At 44.9% G+C, this 23,026-nt stretch overlaps 2 protein-coding genes across 4 annotated transcripts in view; one reads left to right on the top strand and one right to left on the bottom strand.

The window, feature by feature from the left end:
• Window positions 1-23,026, bottom strand: part of LOC147799595 (uncharacterized) — a 55,897-nt gene that overhangs the window by 11,400 nt on the left and 21,471 nt on the right. For both annotated transcript variants that reach the window (XM_087134798.1, XM_087134799.1), the window contains exon 3: window positions 7,399-7,668. In XM_087134798.1, the coding sequence (XP_086990924.1) occupies window positions 7,399-7,668 (270 nt within the window). The remainder of the gene's footprint in view (window positions 1-7,398; window positions 7,669-23,026) is intronic.
• On the top strand, window positions 13,378-21,187 carry LOC147799596 (uncharacterized). Of its 2 annotated transcripts, none has more exons than XR_015424861.1 (2): window positions 13,378-20,146; window positions 20,530-21,187. XR_015424861.1 is itself a non-coding variant. In XM_087134896.1 (2 exons), exon 2 carries the CDS (start codon window positions 14,090-14,092, stop codon window positions 19,793-19,795), a length of 5,706 nt encoding a protein of 1,901 aa, XP_086991022.1. In that variant the 5' UTR covers window positions 13,378-13,522; window positions 13,906-14,089; the 3' UTR covers window positions 19,796-21,187. The 2 variants fall into 2 exon arrangements, 1 of the variants encoding a protein (XP_086991022.1); XM_087134896.1 differs by having other exon boundaries at window positions 13,378-13,522; window positions 13,906-21,187.

Here is a 23,026-nt window from a genome sequence, read left to right as displayed (position 1 = left end):
AAACAATGCAAGATTCCTAGTGACGAGCAGGCACAGGTTGTGTTTAACCACCTTACTGGGTCTGCTCGCGAAGAGGTCAAATGTCACCCGGAAAGTGTTCGTTCCAATTTAGCCGCACTAAAAAAACTGTTGCGGCAGCATTTCGGGGAGGTTGAAACTGTGCAGGGTTTGCAAAAGACCCTGTATGAAAGGAATCAGCAAGAAGATGAGTCTTTGGTGGATTTTTCGAGGGCACTCATAAGAATTCATGACAGGATATTAGAGGTTGCCACTGAGGCTGAAAGGGGAGCACTGGTTGCTTTGCGAGACAGAGTTCTTATAAGGCAGTTTGTCGCGGGGGTTCGTGCTCAATCTGTAAGGTTGGAATTGAGGCGGCTTGAATTGGAAAAGCCAGAGCAGACATTCAACGAAATGAGAGATGCAGCGCGGGAACTCTTTCGAGATATCGAAAAGGTTTCTAAACCAAAGCGCTCTGATCTCTCTCATCAACAAGACGAGAGCACAGAGATAAAAAAAAAGAGTACGGCCCGCCCACTAGCCACCCCCAATCGGGACACCAGCATTAATAGTGCCCGAGCAAATGTGGATGGGCAGGGTTTGCCAGAAGGTATAGCGTTGCAATTGGAACAGTTAAGCAAACAACAAGGCCAAATTGCTGATCTTCTGCAACGGTTAATCGCACGGGAAAGCCCAGTCGCCAAGTCTGAAGCTAGGGCTCAGGGTCGTTCGCAATTACGGTTCTTCTACTGTAAGCGCCTTGGGCATGTTAGGGCTGATTGCTGGAAGCGCAGTGCCGACCAATAGGCCTCCGGGGCACCGAAAGCGAACAATTCTCAAACAAATCCACCTGCAGCTGGGCAAGGGAGTGCCAAAGCGGTAAACTCTCAACCTCCTCCACTGTAGGCCAGATGGAGGAGAGGGAAGATATTTTGGCCTCACCCATAGAACCAGTACGTACGAAGGAAGAGCTAATAGATTTTTCAGCTGACGATGCTCTGAGTTGGCTGGTGGGACAGACTCCCAAAGCAACTGTAAATCTAGCAGGTGTGCAAACGTCATGTTTGTTGGACACTGGTGCTGAGGTTTCGATCATTAGTTCTTCCTTCTATGAGAAACAGTTGTCCGATAAAATACAAAAAGTTAAGCCAATTGGTTGCCATATCCGTGTATCGGGGGCAGGGAATGCTAACATTCCAGTGGAAGGCTACGTGCGGTAGCACATTTTCTGATTGTTAAGAGTTCTCGTGAGGGTGAGGTAAGCAGCTGGTGTGGTTGTCCAGTTGTGTTAGGCTGTAATAATCTAGAACGTTTGACAGATTTGGCCATTGACCCCAAGCACAGTGACGCACGCGCGTTAAGTGCGACCATGAAATGGTATCGTGTGTCGAAGGAGCCAAAACCCAACAATAAATCGGGACAGCAAGGTAACAAGCCAATAACGGCTCGTACGGGTCGTTATGCTGTCATAGTTTTGCCAGGTGAAGTCCGTGGTGTTACTTGCTACGTACGTTCGTCGGCTTACATGAAGGGTAATTCTGTGGTTGTTCAGGGCACGTATGAGAATACTGTTGGGTTGGGTAGGACATGTAGAGTAATAGATACACTTCAGGATATAAGTAGTAATGCCGTTAATGTCCTTGTGGCGAATGCTGGGATGCATGCAATTAAAATCCCGCCTCACACCAAATTGGCTACTATCGCTGAAGTGGTTCCCAGAGTGACTCTGGAAACCGGTGAAGAACCTGATCTTTTTCATTTAACAGTGAACCATGTCACGATTGGAGAGGATAGTGGGGGAGACCCAGGCGTCAGTAGCAGAGCTCCGAGTGAGAAAAAGATCAAACCTCCGGTTTCGGAGGTTTACACGTTCCATGACGGGACGCAGTACACACTGCCCCCTGGGCTGGAGCTGGGACTATCCGGATTCGAAAAGGAGGATCAGGATAGGATCGTTGGGGTTATACGCAAGCATGATTTTGTCTTTTCAAAACACCCATTTGATGTTGGCTCCTGTGATAAGCTGGTTCACAAAATACACACGACTGATGAGACCCCTATCAGCCAGCCGTATCGGCGGATACCCCCACAGCACATGAATGAGGTTCGCAACTTGGTTCAAAAGTATCTTGACCAAGGGATTATTCGAATGAGTGCTAGCCCTTACGCAAGCCCAATCGTACCAGTTCGGAAAAAAGACGGTTCACTGCGCATGTGCGTTGATTACCGAAAACTCAACGCACGCACCGTGCGCGATTCGTTCCCTTTGCCGCGGATTGAGGAGTCCCTGGAAGCCCTACGTGGGGCTCGGCACTTCTCTTCCCTTGACCTAGCACATGGATACCATCAGTTACACATGGAAGCCAATTCTATAGGAAAAACGGCATTCAGAGTGCCTTTGGCTTATTCGAGTTTTTGAGAATGCCATTCGGACTGGCAAATGCACCTAGTACATTCCAAAGAGTGATGGAACAATGTTTGGGGGATCTTAATCTCACTGAACTGCTTGTGTACCTGGATGACATCCTGGTCTTTTCATCAACACCTGGAGGAGCATGTGTCGCGGCTAGATCATGTTTTTGCGCGGCTGGCTGAGTATGGGCTGAAGGTCAAGGGGAGTAAGTGCCGGCTCTTTAAGAGCGAAGTAAACTGTCTCGGTCACATGGTCAGTGCAAGGGGAGTCGCGGTGGATAGTGAGAAGATAAAACGGATTGTAGAATGGCCTGAACCGAAGACAGCTGAGCAGCTGCGTTCATTCATGAGCCTCGCGGGATATTATCGTCGGTTTGTTGTAGGCTTTGCAGCACTCTCTGCACCCTTGCATGCCATTTTGCTGCCGGTTAACCGAGGTAAGGGGAAGAAATCACATGAGGTAACAGCGTTTGTTTGGAATCCGGAAGCTCAAGCAGCTTTCGACAAACTGAAGGAAGCACTAACGCGAGCCCCTGTTCTGGCCTATCCTGATTTCACGGTACCAGTTGTCCTTGAAACCGACGCTTCACTGAAGGGTTTGGGGGCATGCTTGACGCAAGTCGGTGAGGATGGTTGCAGGCATCCGATAGCGTACGCGAGCCGCGGGTTGCGGGGTGCTGAGGTAAATTATCCAGACTACAGCTCCTTTAAATTGGAGCTTCTAGCCCTTAAATGGGCAGTGGTGGATAAATTCCGCGATTACTTGCTAGGCGTTCCCTTCACTGTACTCACGGATAATAATCCGTTAGCGCACCTGCAGACGGCAAAACTAGGTGCTTGTGAGATGAGGTGGGTAGCACAGTTAGCCTCTTTCAGTGTTGGGGTTAAGTTTAGATCAGGCCAAAGCAATCGATGTGCAGATGCATTGAGTAGGTACCCTGGTCATAGCAGTTCGGAAGTGAAAAGTATCATTCAGCACACAGTCCCAACCAGTGCAATTCCATTGCGCGCAAAGGTAGGATTGGCCACAGCTAAGCAAGCGCATGGTGAGGAATCTTCCTTTGGCTTGAGACCTCCAGGGCTATTTCCCTCTTGGTCTCCAGAACAGCTTGCCGCACTACAGCGCGCAGATCCAGAACTTAAGGTTGTTTGGGAATATATTATGTCTACCCTTGAATGCGCCTCTTTTCAAGAATACTCTGGCACCTGGTTTTATCTGTTTGCAATGCTTTATTTTTGAGTCAAACCGGGGGAAGTGAAGGGCGGACCGAGGCTCCCGCGGGAAGTAAGATTGTGGTTATGGCAATGGCCACGAATTGTGCTCCGTAGCGGCGTTCTTCATAGGAGGGTGAATGATCCACTCCATGGTGAGATACTCCAAGTCTTGCTACCAAAGGTCCTTCGGCATCGCGCACTGGAAGGCTGTCATGACAAATGGGGTCACCAGGGTATTGCACGTAGTGGTGCACTTTTGAGAAGGCGTGTATATTGGCCGCGCATGACAGCAACAGTCCGGCGTCATATCAAGCATTGCGAGCAGTGTACCGTGGCCAAGGAGGCGCAGCCCCAGCCTAGAGTGCCAATGAGGCATCTCCTTGCTTTTAGGCCCTTGGAAGTTTTAGCGGTTGATTTTGTAAAGTTTGATCGGGGAAGTGGGGGATCTGAAGATGTGTTGGTGATGACAGATGTGTACACCAAATTTGCCCAGGCAGTCCCATGTAAGAATCAGCTCGCCGTAACAGTTGCGCGCGCCCTCCGAGACCACTGGTTTACCAAATTCGGGATCCCAAGCCAATTGCACAGCGACCAAGGTAGAAATTTTGAAGGAAAGGACATTCGAGAACTATGCGCGCTGTACGGAATAAAGAAATCACATACCACCCCTTATCATCCTGAGGGTAATGCCCAAGCTGAAAGATTTAATCGCACGCTGTTCGGTCTTGTCAAATCTGTTGATCAGCGGACGCGACACAAGTGGCCGGAGTTCCTTTCCCACTTGGTCTACGTCTATAATGCCACCCCACATTCTACCACGGGTGTAGCCCCGTATACGCTTATGTTTGGACGGGAACCTCTGATACCCTTCGACCAAATTCTTGGCCGCACAGATTCAGCATGGGAGCAAGACTTCGTAGAAGCTCAAGCGAAGTTGATTGATAAGGCTGGGGAAATGGTGAAGAAAATGACCAAAAAGTCGGCAGAGCGCAACAAGGCCCGCTTTGACTCAAAAATAAAGCATTGCAAACAGATAAAACCAGGTGCCAGAGTATTCTTGAAAAGAGGCGCACTCAAGGGTAGACATAAACTTGAAAATGCGTATCATCAAGAGACATACATTGTAACCGAAGTAAATAAAGAGGGGGACGTGTTAAAGATCCATCCTTCTCAAGGGGGAAATGAGCCCACTGTAAATAGGAAACTTCTGAAAATACACCCATCGGCAGGGTCAACCTCGGAGAGTTCGGAAGAAACTGACTCTGGTGACGATCTTCTGCCTCCCTCCAGTGCGCACGCGAGTGAACATAGCCCTGTTAATTCCAACGAAAAAGAAGGCGTAAGTGTGGATCAAGTATGGGAGCCACCCACCGAACGTAACGGGGGGACAGTGCCTCGCAGGAGGTCAGAGCGATCCACAAGGGGCGTGCATTCGAACCCTTATCACTTGCCACGGTCTGTTTTAAAATGATAACGTCAGTTGGCCAAAGGTCTGAGAATTTACTGCGAGATTGAGGAGCTTCCGGCAGGAAAGGCTTGGGGTATCCAGTTTTCTCCGGGGTGAATCAGGCTCGTCGTGCTCTGGACCGTTGACCGTAGGTTGGAGATATGTACCAAAGTGCCCTTTTGTGATTATTTTCCAGGAGAATAGCGTTGAAAGAACTCCGTCGTGCTGATCGTGTCACCAGGTTCTCTTTTGGGAGAGGCTTGGGCAATCCAGTTCCCTGAGCGAGAATCTGACTTTGTCTCAGTTTGTTTTGAATGTTGCTTTTGCTCTTAACTATATAGTAGCCTAGAGTTTTATGATTGTTGACAACTTAAACTGATTCTTTAAGCATTGTTGGCAAGATGTCCTATGTTCTTTTTGGGCACAGTTTTGTTAAGCGCCTGGGAGGCACAAAAGAGTTTGAACTTAAATTCAAGTTTGGCAAGGAATCTGTGTCAGTCAGTTGTTATGGGGAAGGAGGCCTATCTTTGGCACGGATTGAAGCAAAAAGGAGAACTTATATTAGAAAGCTAAGGAAGCTAGCACCAAGAATTTTAATCGTTGACTTGGGAACTAATGACTTGTGTGCGCAAGATGCTTCCCCTTCTGGAGTTTATGATAAACTTTGTAAATTTGTGCAACGTATCACAGATGAGGGGATAATTCCCGAAGCTATTGTTTTTCTTCCTGTTCTTCCAAGAACTAGAGGGATTTTTCGAGAACAGGTGAGTGTGGAGGTTTTCGATCGGCGGGCAAGCGAATTCAATGGCCTTGTCGAGGCAAGATCATTTGTGGAAGATCGTTGGTGGCAATGGTCGCATAGAGGCCTGAAGAACCCAAGATACAATCTAGACGGGGTTCATCTGAATGAAATTGGCCGCCGACAGTATCAAAGAACACTACGCCGGGTGATCGCTTACTTCCACGCACATCTTTGGAAATAGGTAAATACGTTAGCTTTCCGCAGTTGAAAAAGTTAAATCGAAATTAGTGTTAACAACTTTCATTATAAGGGTTTTATCCAGATTTGCATGTTTATGTGAAAATGCCGAGATTTTCATGCCATGTTGCGACAATTCATTTATAATATCGATCTCCGGGTGAAGATCGGCCAAGTATGGGAGGATGTAGTGATATGGAATTATATAATACCAGCGGCTGGGGCCGAGTCTATGGTGCCAGCGTGCTATTTTTAGTTACATCTACCTGGCATTAGTGGATTCAATGTTTTACAATGTATAAGATTGGGACTGGAAGAGGCGCGGGGAGAAAATGGTGAGGAGAGTGTGTGGAAGGAGGATGACGGAAAGGAGGAGAATAAACAGGGATTGACTGGTCCTTCCAGAAGGAAATTTTGAGCCTGTGCAAGACTTCTCATTTTGAGTCTGTTATATTAATAAGCCTCACTTATTAATAAACAGCAATGGGTGGTCAGATCAAGTGGATAAAGTGGAACAAATTTTTTCTGCTAGATTTGTTGTTCTCCCAACTTGAGGATAAAGTGTCTTTAAAAAAATGTAAAAAGAACCTCAATATATTTCAACAATTCTTCAAAATGTTTCTTTGAAAACAGCTTGTTTCCTCATTGTCCAATAAAAGCCAGTAAAAGTGATCAGGTTCAGTCTGGTTTCGTTTCCAATGAGGCATTGTGAACAGATAGAAAGAATATTTAACTTATCCAAGAAAACTTTCAATGAATTCAGAAAGAAGGAAAGGAGCAAAGCTATGGAACGCAGGAAGGGACACTCGGGAAATTGAATCTGTGCCCTTGTTTAACCCTTCATACACACGACATACTCTTCAGAAAAACAACCAGTTGAATCGCTTAATCATTTTTTATATAGAACCTTAGCATTAGAGCAAAAGCAAGTTTGAGGCAAAAATTGTTGGCTAAGTCTTTAAACTGAAACAGTGCTCACAAAAGTATTCATAAATTAGAACAAAACACGATCGAACAGTTCTACCGTCAATCCTTACAACTGGCGTGGAGCCTTTTCGCCGATAACGTACCGAGCGTTCAACAATGATTCGTTTGTATACAGAAAGTTTACTACTGCCATACACTGTATTATACTTGTGCCCAATATTTCTACTGCAAAAATAACACTTTTCCAGTGTTACTGGAAAGTAATAAAAACACAAAAAAGTACAAGTACATGGCAGTCTGCATGACACGCACTATCTAAGGGATATTAAGACAGTGGACAGTCTGAGTTCAGTGTCAGTGACACTGTCAGTGTTAGAACCTTTCAATTTACGAGTTTGAAGAGAAACATTTGAATTTTTACCTGACCAACTCAGAGTTGTTGTGCATAGGCCCATTCCTTCGTCACAGTCCCTCGTTAAACGCTTTATCAAAGGATTAGGTACAGGTGGATATGGCGGAGGCCTTGGTACCGAACCATTGGCACCAATATTGCAGTAGCTCTCCCTGCAACAGAGAGTGCAGGACCAGCCCGATTCATATTTGTGACATGACGGCGATGTCTGGTTTCCAGCTGGGCACTCATTTGACGTGCTACAAGATTTCACCATGGTCATATCATTGTAAAGGCTACCTGCCATGAAAAATACACACATAACAAAATTAAAACAAACCACCTATCGTTTAACGATCTGTAGCTCTGAACAAGTGTTGACGGTATTAGTTAAATACATGTATGAGCTTTGGGATTTGTTTGGCAGCATTCTCGGGTGGGTACCCCCTCATCACGAGACAGACTGCTGGGATTCATTTTTCCCAATTATCCTGACAGGGAGCGAGGAAGGGCAGCGTTTTCAATATGAGCGACGAAGTGCTTGTCGAGCTGAGTGTAGGCACATGCGCACTGCATATACACAAATAGACTGATATCCATTATCCGGGTTATAAGTGCCTTTGTCGTACATGTGTACGCTCCCATTGGACACACTCTAAAGTTGCGAGTTATGTTCCGGTTGCATGTAACTCTTGTGCAGTGGGCGTGGTTTAAACTGAAGTGACGTCACACTTACGAACCGGATTTTTAAAAATGGACAGGATACAACGTCCTTCCCATGGGTACGATCTTGCCACGCCACTTAGTGTTGGTTTCCAATATGCCTTGCGCGACTTAACCGATGATATTGCACAATCTTAATATCCAACTAGGGGTCTATTGGGGAGATCTAGATTAGGACTGTAGTCGATGCGTTTAAGCTCGATGCAGATTTACGCGTGCCAAACGTGCAGGAGGAAGTAGTGTGTCGTGGTGATGGAGGACTGACGGGTTTATTAAATTGCTCTTCATTTTTGTGTTTCAAATCTTATTAAATTACCTTTTAGATTTGCCATCCTATTTTTAAACACTCTTGATGTGAATTTTTAACCTTATGCCTGCACGACATGTGCATTCTGATTTGTGCCCATGACATTTTAGGTAGTTTTAACGTGATTTTAAACTTTGCACTGGGAGTTGGATTCAACGGAACAGCGCGGTAACTGCATGCCATTGATCTCTTTCATCGGCCATATTGGTAGCAGTGAATCTGACACGGACACTTGTTGGACTTATCTTCCTCACAGTCCTACTCGCCAAGACTTCGCGCCAATTACTCTGCTGACCAATTTTACCGGATCTCGAACTCCACGTGCCTAAAATGGCATACCTGCAATCGGGTGAGTCTGTTCCATGTCTTTTGTACATTTTCTCGCGGATATCAAGATGGCGACTACAAGCACAGTCTCTAGATAAAAAGGAGATCTTCCACCCCACACTCGCCCACAAGCTTGTCCATAATATTATTGCTCTCCGGGGATATTCAAGAAAATGCATGTCCTAAAACTGTAAAGCCTAGAGCTCCAAAATAACCGTGAGGTTCAACTGGCAAAAATGTCAATTCAAACAACAAATCAATGGAACGCGAAAAACGCGAAGATGGTTTCACACACGGTGTAGGAATGTGTGACACACTGATATCAAGTCTGGAGAAGGAATAATCCTAAACTATCCAAATTTACCTGGTTCAGATATAACACTGGTCGAACCAAAAATATCTCTAAAGCCAGGCTTGACAGAATTTCTCTCCCTGTTCATTATTTGTCATCTGTTGATTCATGTGATATTCACCCTTGTTCTCTTTCAGACCACAGTGCCGTTATCCGAAGATAGCTTCTTCCGACTTCAGGAAACAGGGTAGTGTTTATTGGCATTTTACAATGCCTTACTTCAAGATGAGTCCTTCAAAACAATGTTTCAACGTTTCTGGAAAAATTGGCAAATGGAAAAATCTAACTTGTCTTCCATCAGTACTTGGTGGGACATGGGAATGTCTCACATCAAATCTATTTCACAAATGTACGGAGCTAAAATTGCCCGTGAGAAAATGGAAAAAATGTGTTCTCTACACAAATCCATCGATGAATTACAGAGCTCCCCTGATTCCACTCGTGATACTCAGAAAAAACCTTCCAAAACAAAGAGATTTCCTTAATTAATAAATGCTATATTCACGAAGCTAAAGCAAATCGACACTTGCTCTTCTTTCTTTTTCAACTTAGAAAAATCTAACTCAACCGCCAAAACTATTTCGAAAATTCGCCTCTCATCCGGCGACATTTGCAACTCACAATGAGCATGCGGCCTCAGGCCAAATTACTCACACAAGCGGCAAATAAACCTACACGTGCAGCTAGAAAATGGCAACCAACTTGCAGTCCGGGTACTCCGTCCTGAAGGTTAAGGTCTACATGGTCTCTAAGGGCGCTTTAGTTAGCTGGGGAGGGCATACTGACTGTACATGATTATGGGTCAACAAGAACAGCATCCTCTGTCATAACCTAGGCCTAAACTAGTCTGAGTATCACCCGTTCTACTCTGTGCCAAGTAAAGATCGTATAGTGCCGTGAAGAGGCGCAATATGGCGAACTTCACTGTGAATACATGTAAAGCGTTGTAATCGTATAGGCGCGCCATTTGAGCGAGCGATACGCCTGCGCAATGCACATTAGTGCACAGGCGCAGGCGCCGCGGCAGCCACGTGAACCTAGTGAGCCTGCGCCCAAGCATTACTGCGCAGGCGTATCGCTTGCTCAAATGGCGCCTAAGGTAATTACATCTTTTGGGCAGAGTTTCCATCTTGCGCCTTTGGCGCTATACGATCTTTGGTGCTAATTCCGTACGACGAACGTCTGTGTTGTCGTGTCTGTGTTGACGGGACTGCAGACAGCCATGATGCATGTGACTTGCCATGCACGGTGTATTATTGAAGTCATCGAAATTTATTATGCGTGCAACTTAGCGAGTGCTGATTGGTTCCCTTGGAAAGCCAAGGGAAAATACAGAACAAGCTGAAACGCTGCTGCAAGATTCCCAAGACGTTAGTGCGAGCTGGCGCACAGTCTAATTACTAGTCGTACAGTGCACTATGCGTGTCCGCTATCAAGCACTAACGTCTTGAAACCAAGACTAGCAGTCCACATACCGTTGGCTGAGACTATCCCGCCCAAATTATGAAGGAAGAGAGGTAAAGCTGGAGGGTTGAGGAAAAGGCCACGGAGAGAAAAAGCTAGGTCATATTTGCCCCCAATGTTTATGGGAAACGTACAATCACTGACCAACAAAGTGGACGAATTGTCTGCTAATGTGAAATATCTACAGGATTTTAGGAATGCAAGTATGATGTCCTTTACAGAGACATGATTGTCGGGGATTCATGATGATGCACAGGTTTCAATAGATGGCTTCAAGGTACTGAGGGGTGACCGTACTGTTAATCAGGGAAGAAATCCGGTGGAGGTGTATGTTTTTATGTCAACAAGAGTTGGTGTCATCCTAATAATGCGGTGATAAAGCGTTATATGTGTTCTAAACACGTTGAAATATTAACTACCATGTACACGTAGTTTTGAGCACTGTATATGTGCTGCATTAGCCTAGGTGCTAGACGTTGTTATCGTTTGGATGCGCGATAATCCCTACACACAATCCGCTAGCCGCCTAGCCACGCACGCACGTCGGACTTGACTTCGATAACAATCGAAGTCAAGTCGTGCGGGGGTGTGTGCGGCTAGCGGATCCTGCGTCGGGATTATCGTGCATCCAAACGATAACAACGTCTAGCACCTAGACTAGTGCTGCATAGAAATGTGGCTAAGGAGGCTGCAAGCAAGGGAATTATCCGAAGTTATTCATGACCTCCATCAAGCCGCACCAGACGCCTTTATGTTGATCAATGGTGACTTTAATCATTGTTCGTTGGGAAAAAGCAGCGTACATCTTTACCAACATGTTACGTGCCCAACCCGTGGCCAGACAACATTGGATTTATGTTACTCCAGTGTAGAAGACACGTATACAGCTTTCTAATTGCCTAAGCTGGGAAGAGCTGATCATAACTTAATACATCTATTGCCTAAATATCGACCCCTCGTTCAAAGGGAAAAATCCAGATGTGTTATGCTTCAATGGTGGAATGAGGATGCTTCACTGGATTGCATGGACTGGGACATGTTGGTGTCGGTATGTGATAATCTGGATGAATTGGTGGAAACAGATTACATAAATTTTTGTGTTGACAATTTAATTCCATGTAAACAATTCGGGTTTTCTCTAATAATAAGCTATAGATTAATGGAAGGGTCAAACAGGTTATAAATAAAAAGAAATGGTTATTCAGAAAGGGCAACTCAGAAGAATTGATCAAGGTATAAAAGGAGCTGAAGCAGGTTATTAAAGCAGAGAAAGCTTCCTATCGCGACAAGATTGAAGGATATTTTACTGAAAACATGAAACGGGCTTGGCAGGGTATGCGTATTATGAGTGGATATTCTACTGGTAAAGCAAACTCATGTTATTTGCCAAGGCTAAATGTTGAGTATGCAAATCAGTTTAATCACTTTTTTGGTCGTTTCCACGGTAATGATTTTACCACTGAATGTCAAAACCTTATGGAATTCTTTGCAGGACGGATTATCTAGAATCTGGCTTGAGAACTAGTGAAGATGAGGTTCGTTGACTCTTTCAACATTGGATATATCAAAGGCAGCCTGGCCGGATAAACTTTCTGGTTAAGTCTTGAAGCTGTGTGCGTCTGAGTTGGCTAAAATATTTTCTGTGATATTTAATTTGTCCTTCAGCAGTCATTCTGTTCCAACTTTTGGAAGCAGTCTTATATTGTTCCTGTGCCAAAGAAAACGGAGATTACTTGTTTGAATGATTTTAGACCAGTCGCACTGACTTCAGCACCAATGAAAGTTTGTGAACGGATATTTCTTAATCATTTTAAAACGCTTGTTTTACAGTTCTTAGATCCTTTACAATTTGCATCTCAAAGTAAACGGAGCTGTGAGGATGCTGTCTTATTGTTATTGGATAAGGTTTATTCTCATTTGGAAAATACAAGGTTTGGTAATTCTGCAAGGATAATGTTTTCGACTTTTCGTCTGCTTTCAATACCATACAGCCACACATTTTGATTCAGAAATTGGAAAAATTTGCAGTCCTTCCTTTTGATTTGATTGAATGGATCATGAATTATCTTACAAATCGCACTCAGTTTGTTAAATTGACTTAAACTATCCGGTCAGTAACTATTACTTCAAATACTGTAGTACCACAAGGTACTGTTGTTGGGCCACTTTTATTTACATTGTATACTGCCGATATTAGATCTGGATCGGAGGTGTGTCCTCTCATCAAATTTGCTGATGACTCCGCTATAGTTGGACTGACCGATGGAGATGATGAGGAAGCATACCTCCAGTAGATTGGAGCCTTTGTTGAAGCATGCGAACAGAATTTTCTCAAATTGAATATTTGCAAAATAAAAGATATGGTGATTGATTTTAGAAAGACTCCGAAGGTAGTGAGGCCCGTAATAATTAAGGGCACTGAGGTTGAACAAACTGGAACCTATAAATATTTGGGAGTAAGACTGAATGATAATTTAACTTGGAAGGACCATGTAGATACTGTCCTCAAGAAACTCAATACTCGGAGTTATTGCTTACAGAAAATGGCAAATTTTAATGTTCGAAAAGAAATTTTAATGTCGTTTTATGTTGCAATTTTATGTAGCGTCTGGCGGTACAGTTTGATTTAATGGGGAGGAAATATAAGTAAAATGGAAAGAGATAGAATTGACAGAGTGATAATGCTGGCTGGACGGATGATTGGAAAATCTCAGATGTCGGTTGATACGGTCTTGAAGGATATTCTGCTAAGCGAGATAGAGCTTATTGAGAATGATCAGAGTCACCCCCTTTATGATGAGCTTTGTGGTCGGTGTATAGGAGGAGTATAACTGGCAGTGTAGCGGCGTAAAACTGTTATAGCGCCCTCTTTCGGGTGATTAGTGAAATGCACCGTTCGCTTCTTCCACTCGATGATCCGCTACGTACATGAGCGACATCTTTCCTTTCGATTAAGTAAACCCCCAGGAATGCAACAGTTGGTAAGACAAAGGAATTCTCCCATATTATGTGTCATAAAGGGATATTAGAATAAGCTTAAGGGTCATCTGGAGAAAAAGGGGTTAATTTGGGAGAAATAATGGGACGTTGTAACGCTAGTAAATTATGAAGGGCCGTTATTACTGGGTTCATGTATTACCCTACTGCTCGGATTTACATGTACATGTACTTATATCATAAGTCACGTGGTCATTTGGCATTTACACAGTAAGACAAATTATGGGGGCACATAGTAAGGGTAAATTTATTCATAGGGATGTGTAGTCAACCGTTTCTTTATTTCATCATAATGGATTTGATTAAGGTTTATGTACATGTATTGTTGCAACATAAGGTGTACTTCTATTTTCTCTATCCATTGTAGCGAACCGCTGACTTGGGACTTGGAATGGGCTGCCATCATTAAGGGTAGCGAATAAACAGTTCAAGTTCAACTTCTGGAGAGAGCTGTTTCCATGGGCCAAGTTTTTCATCAGTGTGTTTACACTTGCGTTCCTTGTGTAATTTAAGAGGTTACACAAAAGTTCGCAACTGCATTATTTGTGGAGATGGATGCACCGAGTCACGTGCATCAGGATGCAGAGATGGCTGGAAAGGCAGATTCCAGAGCGACGGCGGGTAGAACAAGTGGGGCCGGCACGGAGAGGAGCATCACCGGGGCCGGAGTTGCTGGTGGGGCTGTGCCTGCAGCAGACGACGACATAAAGTCAGTGACCTTGTCAAGAACTTCAAGAGGTAGCATCTCAAGCACCAAGCTGACTCAAGCAAGGGTCAAGAGGGAGCTGGCGAAACTCAAACGGGAACAGTTGCTGAAAGAACAGAAACTGTTAAGAGAGGAGTATGAACTAAAGGAGAAACTAAAAATGCTTGAAATTGATCATGAAATTGAGAGTGCAAATGTAGAAGCTGCCATCTGGCAGCAAGAGGCCATGGATCAGGAATTAGGAATCAGGAATGATGCACAGGTGCATGTGACAAATAGAACAAATGATTGGTGTGAAAAGAGTCAGTTGTATGCAGCTAACCACCCAGTGGTACCTATACCTGCAAATTATTGTAACGATACAGATGCTGTATTCAACGTACCTGTAAATCATGGTGATGATAATGGTGCTGTTGTAAACATGCCTGCTACTCAGAATTCTGACAGTGCTTTAGTGGATATGCCTTTAAATAGGATTCATGACAATGCTGCAGTAAACGTGCCTATTGATCAGAGTCATGACAAGGCCGTGATGAACATGCCTGTAACTCAAAGTCACGACATTGGTATTACACATGATGTACATCCAAACCAAGGTTCACAGCAGGGTATTTGTGGTGGCACATGTACAAATTATCACTCCCAGATGTATATGGCCATGAACTTGCCAAAACCAGAGATAAAGAGTTTCTCAGGTGATCCAGTAGAGTATTGGGGATTCATAAATAACTTTGAGGTTAATATTGCATCCAAGGTTCAGACCGATAGGGAGAAACTAGCTTACCTTATCCAGTTCTGTAAAGGTAAGGCACATAATGCCATAGAAAACTGTGTTCTGTTAGAACCCTCTAAGGGTTACCAAGATGCAAAGAGCATATTGTATGACCAGTTTGGCAGGAATTACATTGTTGCAGGTGCCCATATAGCAAAGGTGGTTGATCGTCCTGCCATCAGAGCCGGTGAAGGTGGGAGTTTGTGGGACCTTGCACGAGACATGAGGCGATGTCAGATGACCCTTACACAGATGGGTTACACTGCAGACTTGAGTTCAACCGACAACTTGCTGAAGATACAGCGACTTCTGCCAGTCTATCTTCAATCCAAGTGGGCTACCGCCGCTCACAAGCTCATGGAGGGAAAGGTTGTACCCAACTTTTCTCACATGACCGACTTCGTTGAAGAACACGCCAAGGTCGGGAGCAATGCCTATGGCCAGAATATTGGAAGATCTGTTAAATCGCACACCAAGTTCGGTCCCCCCTCGAGCAAAGGGAACAGCAACAAGGTGTCATCTTTCACAGTGCAAGAGAGGACGGAGAACAGGCCCATGGGAACATGTCCATGCTGCATGGGAAAACATACAATTTACAAGTGTGACAAGTTTAAGGCCAAAAATCTAAAGGACAGGTTGGAGCTGGTGAGACAGAAAGGGTTGTGCTTCAACTGCCTCCAAGGAACCCACCTTGCAGTCAGATGTAATTCTAAATGGGTGTGCAGCCGAGAAGGATGTAAGAGAAAACATCATACACTCCTGCACGCAGAGACACAACCCAAGGAGGAATCAAGTAAGGCACAAGGGGCTAACCAGGAATCGGTGACAGACCCACAGAAAGCAGAATGTAACTCTGTCGGATCAAGCAGGGGTGTTTGCCTGAGAGTACTTCCTGTTAAGATTTGGAATGAAGGTAAAGCTGTAACAACTTGGGCCCTCTTGGATGAGGGAAGCGACATCTCCCTGTGTGAAGAAGGGATTGCGGAGGAGCTTGGCCTTCAAGGGAACAAGAAGAAGTTCACTCTGACGACGGTGAACAGCGCAGAAGTTGAAACTCAAGGTATGGAAGTAAGCCTGTCCATTGAAGGGGCTCAAGGAGGACAAACCATAGAAATGCCAAAGGTGTGGACCGTGAAGAAACTACCTGTCTCACGCCACAGCATTCCTACGCAAGAAGATATCACCAGATGGTCTCACTTAGATGGGATATTTCTTCCGCCAACTGAAGATGCCAATGTGAGATTGCTCATTGGAAGTGACACACCTGAGGCCTTTTGGGTACAAGAGGAAAGGAGAGGTGGCAAGAAGGAGCCGTATGCCGTCCGTTCACCTTTGGGATGGACTCTGTTAGGACCAGTGTCTAGATTCAAGAGACGACATACCTTTGCACTTAACCATGTCCATGCCGATGAGGAGCTGCATGACCAGGTGAGGCGCTTCTGGAAGTTGGATTTCGGCCTTGATGACAAAGACGAAAGGTTTGGAGAGTCAGTTGAAGATCGAAAGGCGAGAGCAGCCATGGAGGAGTCCGTAACCCTGGAGGATGGTCACTATCAGATGTGCTTACCTTGGCGGCAGTATCCACCATCCTTGCCAAACAACCGGCAATTGGCCGAAAAGAGGCTCCAATCTCTGAAGAGGAGATTGGAGAAGGATAAAGGCCTACACGAAGGCTATAAGTGTACTATTCAAGAGTACATCGGGAAGGGCCACGCTAAGGAAGTTGACGAAGGAATTAAGAAGGACGCCCAAACTGGGGCAGTCTGGTACCTCCCCCACCATCCTGTTACTCACCCCATGAAACCGAAGAAGGTCCGGGTGGTGTTTGATTGTGCTGCTACTTGCCGAGGTGTCTCCCTGAACAGCCAACTCCTGCAGGGGCCTGACTTCACCAACAAGTTGGTAGGAGTGTTAATGCGTTTTCGCCAGGAGAGAGTGGCCTTAGTAGCCGATGTGGAAGGAATGTTCCATCAGGTCAGGGTGTTACCACGAGATACTGATGTACTGCGGTTTCTGTGGTGGGAGGACGGAGACATGTCAAGAACCCCAAAGGAGTACAAGATTCTTGTTCACCTGTTTGGAGCTTCCTCCTCACCTAGCTGTGCAGGCTTTGCACTACATAGAGCAGTGCAAGACAACAAACACGACTTCGATGTAGATGTGGCAAAGACTGTCCTCGAGAACTTCTACGTCGATGATTTGTTGACATCGGTTCCCACAACTATGGACGGGATGAGGCTGGTTCCCCAGTTGTGTGACATGTTGAGAAGAGGCGGCTTCAGGCTTACCAAATGGGTAAGCAACGACAGGGAAGTGCTGTCTAGTGTTCCAGCTATGGAAAGAGCTGCATCAGTCGTCGACCTAGACCTAGACCTAGACCGCCTACCCAGTGAGAGAACTCTTGGAGTTCTGTGGGACGTTGACGCAGATGAGTTTGGTTTCAAAGTATCTATTAAGGATATGCAGTTGACAAGGAGAGGGATTCTCTCAGCGACAAGTTCCCTCTATGATCCTTTGGGCTTTGTAGCTCCCTTCATCCTCAAGGCGAAGCTGCTACTACAGGACCTTTGTGCTCAGGGCAAAGGTTGGGATGAGAGGGTTGGTGACGAAGAATTACAGCGTTGGAAGAACTGGATCCTTGAGCTTCCAGAGTTGACAGCTATAAAGGTTGCCAGATGTTTTAAGCCTCCCGAGTTCAAGGAAGCCAACATTGAACTTCACACATTCTGTGACGCATCAGAGAGAGCCTACGCGGCATGTGCCTATTTGAGAAGTGTCAGCCTTGAAGGCAACATCCACTGTGCCTTTGTTATGGGCAAGACCAGGCTCTGCCCTCTTAAGAAGATAACGATTCCCAGGCTCGAGTTGTCTGCGGCCGTGCTGGCAGTGAAATTGGTTCAGGTCATAAAGGAAGAGCTGAGACTGTCGTTATGGGATGTAACCTACTGGACGGACTCAACCTCAGTTTTGCAGTACATCAGTAATGAGAGCAGAAGATTCCGCACTTTCGTTGCCAACCGGGTTGCCAAGATACATGAACTGAGTGAGGTGTCCCAGTGGAGACATATTGACTCGAGCAGGAACCCTGCAGATGATGGTTCCAGAGGAGTGCATGTAAAGAACCTGTCACGTTGGCTTACAGGACCAGAGTTTTTGGTTGAAGAAAGGAGCAGTTGGCCTGACAAACCATTTGTCTCCGGTGGAGGGACAGTTCCCAAGGAAGATTTGCAGAGTGACCCAGAGTTTAAGAAGTCACAAGTGTATGCAGCTGTCTCTTCGAGTCCCACACAGGATCTGTTGTCACACTATTCCTCGTGGTCCCGCCTGAAGCAGGCAGTTGTGTGGATGCTACGGTTCATGAAGTACCTTGCCTCTCGTGTTAGAGAGAAGCCAACATTCAAGGAGACGGGTCCACCGACTGTCCAAGAGTTGGACATAGCTGAAAGGCGCATAATTAAGTTCGTGCAGAGGCAGTCGTTCCCGAGCGAGTTCCAGCCAGACGCAGGAGATAAGAAGAGGGCTCGGAATTCACCCAAGGGCCTTGAAAGAACAAATCCCATTCTATGTGACGGCCTACTTCGTGTGGGCGGTAGGTTGGAAAGGTCACCACTGTCTGATGAGCAGAAACACCCTCTAATCCTTCCTGGTGACCATCACATCACCAAGCTCTTGATAATTCACTACCACCTCAGGATTGGACACTGTGGATCGGGAATGACATGGACAGCTCTCAGGCAGAAGTATTGGATAATCAAGGGTGGCGCTTCTGTACGACATGTGATTGGGAGTTGCATACACTGCAAGAAGCGGAATGCGAGACGCGGCCAACAGTTCATGGCCAACCTACCAGAAGCAAGAGTGACGCCAGACAAACCACCTTTCAGCAGTACCGGGGTTGATTACTTTGGTCCATTCTTGGTGAAGCAAGGACGAAGCCAGCTGAAAAGATATGGCTGCATTTTCACGTGTATGTCCAGCAGGGCAGTTCATTTGGAGGTGGCCTTTTCACTTGAGACGGATTCATTCATCCAAGCCTTCCGCCGATTCATAAATCGTCGAGGACCTCCTGAACACATGTACAGCGACAACGGGACAAACTTCAAAGGGGGCCACAAGGAGCTTCAAGACGGTCTGGCTGCGGTGAATAAGAGAAGGGTCAACAATTTCCTTGTCCAGCGGGGTATCGAATGGCACTTCAACCCCCCAGGAGCTAGCCACATGGGCGGGGTTTGGGAAAGAATCATACGCTCAGTCAGAAAGATCTTGGAAGGTCTCTTGCAACAGCAGATAGTCACCGACGAGAGCTTGATCACCATCATGACAGAGGTTGAGGCAATCCTTAACGCACGACCCCTCACGCAGTTAAGTATGGATCCAAAGGATGACGAACCGCTAACACCGAGCCACCTGCTCCTGATGAGACGAAACCCAAGCTTACCACCTGACGTATTCTGCAAAGAGGACAACTACAGCAGAAGAAGATGGAGACAAGCCCAATACATTGCAGACCAGTTCTGGAGAAGATGTGTTCGAGAGTATCTACCACTTCTCCAACAGAGGCAGAAATGGACCAAACCCGAAAGGAACTTTGAAGTCAACGATTTGGTGCTTGTGGCGGATGACAGTGCTCCGCGTGGTCATTGGCCCTTGGGGAGAGTGGTCAACACGTACCCAGATAAGCATGGCATGACAAGACAAGTTGAAGTCAGAGTTGGATCTAAGTTCTATCGGAGGCCAATTTCCAAGCTTTGCCTCTTGGAGCCAAGTGTAGGAGACTGAGCCCACTTAAGTAAAGAGTGTGGGGCACGTGACCAAGAAAGCCATTACATTAAAGACATGATGCATGTAGTCAAATCAGTAATTAGTAAGCAGTTACCGTTTAGTCTAAGGTGTATTCTTATGATGTAACCACGTTTGGAAGTAGTTACGCCGCTTTATTGTTGTTAAAAATAAGTTAATTGTTATTAAGCTCATTTGGGGCCGGTTATGTAGCGGCGTAAAACTGTTATAGCGCCCTCTTTCGGGTGATTAGTGAAATGCACCGTTCGCTTCTTCCACTCGATGATCCGCTACGTACATGAGCGACATCTTTCCTTTCGATTAAGTAAACCCCCAGGAATGCAACAGTTGGTAAGACAAAGGAATTCTCCCATATTATGTGTCATAAAGGGATATTAGAATAAGCTTAAGGGTCATCTGGAGAAAAAGGGGTTAATTTGGGAGAAATAATGGGACGTTGTAACGCTAGTAAATTATGAAGGGCCGTTATTACTGGGTTCATGTATTACCCTACTGCTCGGATTTACATGTACATGTACTTATATCATAAGTCACGTGGTCATTTGGCATTTACACAGTAAGACAAATTATGGGGGCACATAGTAAGGGTAAATTTATTCATAGGGATGTGTAGTCAACCGTTTCTTTATTTCATCATAATGGATTTGATTAAGGTTTATGTACATGTATTGTTGCAACATAAGGTGTACTTCTATTTTCTCTATCCATTGTAGCGAACCGCTGACTTGGGACTTGGAATGGGCTGCCATCATTAAGGGTAGCGAATAAACAGTTCAAGTTCAACTTCTGGAGAGAGCTGTTTCCACGGGCCAAGTTTTTCATCAGTGTGTTTACACTTGCGTTCCTTGTGTAATTTAAGAGGTTACAGGCAGACTACGACTTCCAATGCTGAGAACTAATCGATATCGGGATTCATTTGTTACACGTGCAATTAAATGTTATAATGCTAATTTTAAACGTTGATCTGAGTTTTGGGAGGGGATATTAGATATGGTTTAATCTGTACGTGGTCGGAGTGTATTTTGTCCGTGTTGTTATGGAGTGTATATAGGTCGGACGAATTTGAATTGTATTTTAATGTATTTGTATTTCGGTATTTTAATGAGCTGGATATACCTTAATTGTATATTACGTAATTCTGCATTTATGTAATCTTTGTGCGAGAAAAAGAATTTCCATAATGACCCCTTCTAAGAAACTGCTGCATCTGTCGGATGTGTCTTCAGTTCCAAGATCAGTTCTTATGATTCTTGGGCATCCCACGGTACCGTGTTCACGTAATATCCCGCAATGACAGCAGGGTCACTGCTCGTTGTACATGTATAATGCTTGGAACCACAAAACACGCCTCGAGAAACCATCAATACATCCATTAATGCAGATTACGTAAGGTTTTAGCTAAAGAGTCAACAAGCCACATATAATTTGGACCACGAACTCGATATAGCCGTCTTTGCAATCTCTTCCTTGCCCTCGTTTCGACACCATGTGGATCTAAAATTCCAAGCAACAGGCGCACGGTTTCCCTATCTGTGTTCAAGCCATTTTGGGTGCACTTTAGGTGCATCTATCGATAACCGTGTAAGCTTGCTGACTGTTGCAACTCTTCTTGTAGAAAACAGGCAACATCTATCACAAGACCAAGATTTCGCAATTTTCAACAGAGTGTTCGCTTACTTATTAATACTTTGTGATTAATCAGGACAATATTAAGAATTTCCTTGTAAGCTACACCAAGAAGGGAGTAGCATCGAATAAACCACACACTCTCAAGGTGCCGTACTTGCAGAGTGAGTATAGGAACGCTTGAGCAATCAGTAATAACGAAATAAATAATCCGTAGTAACAAATTAATAATCAGTAATAACGAAATAAATAATCCGTAATAAACGACCTAGAAAAATACTTGATCACCAAGGCCAAGCAGATGTCATTATAACAAATTTCAGTAAAGCCTTCCATACAGTTCCTCACAAGTGCTTTCTCGTGAAGCTTCAGCAGTCAGGAATCACAGGAACCGTACACAGCTGGTTTAAGAACTTCCCCACCATGAGAGCACAGTCTGTTGTATTACATGAAGTTTCCTCATCAATAGTCAGGGTACATTCTGGAGTTCCCCAAGGCATTTTCCTGGGGCCTTTCCTTTCATCCTCTACATATGTGACCTCCCCTGAGGCATAAAAACCGAGGTATGACTCTTTGCTGACGACTGCATCCTTTACCGTGAAATTAAGTCCGAAACAGATGAAATGGTTCTACATGGTGACATTGACACACTATCCAACTGGGGATCTTAATGGCAGACGAAATTCAAAACAAACAAATGCCATGTGGTGCATATTACAAACAGAAACCCCTCCAAACCTGCTACAACATGAATGGGGAGCATTTACACTCGGTCTCAGATCACAACTACCTTGGCGTTGAAGTTAACAATAAGTTATTGAACTAGGCAGACCACGTAAATGGTACAGCAACCAATGTAAACAAGGTCCTCGGTCTTCTGCGCAGGAACCTGTACAGTTGTCCCCGCAAGGTGAAAGAAATAAACCTACAAAACCTTAGTACGTCCCCAAAACCTTAGTACGTTCTTGTGTGGGACCAGCACAAACAATATCATGAAAAATATGATAATATAATAAAAATATCATAAAAATAGGTTGGAAGCAATACAACGTAAATCAGCCAAATTCGTCTGCAAAGACACAAGTAAAACCAGCAGCTGACGCCAAGAACTAAGCTTGTAAGTCATGTGCAACTTCCTTTGTTCCCCGTAGAGTCAAAAAGGATCATTACAAATATTCATTTCTACTATGAACCATGGAACCTTTTGCCCACAACCTTCTTAGTGGAACCTTCTGCCCACAAACATCTACGCCAAGCCACTACAGTCGAAAGCTTGAAAAACTGAATAACATGGATCAAACTACCATTCGGGGGCCCATTATTAGTTTTATCCACTTACGACGACACACCTGTAACAGTATATCCTGTCAATAGAGTTAGTTTGCAGTAAGGAAAGAAGAAGAAGAATACCTGGGCCGAACCTGTAGCTTGTGTGATTCAATTTACATTTATGTTATATGACTCCTAAGTAGATCCTTGTCATTTGATTGGAGGATTGGAGGTCCCTTGATATTTTGTAAATTGCCTCTTTCGTGGCTTACGTCATAAACGTTGAATTTTGCTATATACACCGTGCATTTTGGT

The sequence above is a fragment of the Acanthaster planci genome, linkage group LG03 (assembly GCF_054643075.1).
Source record: "Acanthaster planci isolate LZ-2023a linkage group LG03, COTS_SCS, whole genome shotgun sequence".
Classification (NCBI taxonomy): Eukaryota; Metazoa; Echinodermata; class Asteroidea; order Valvatida; family Acanthasteridae; genus Acanthaster; species Acanthaster planci.
The sequence above is the reverse complement of the archived record's forward strand: the minus strand, read 5'-3'. Positions and strand labels throughout refer to the sequence as shown.

Bases quoted from the DNA above. Each gene is read 5' to 3' on its own strand.
- LOC147799596 (XM_087134896.1), top strand. From the start codon at position 14,090: ATGGATGCACCGAGTCACGTGCATCAGGATGCAGAGATGGCTGGAAAG.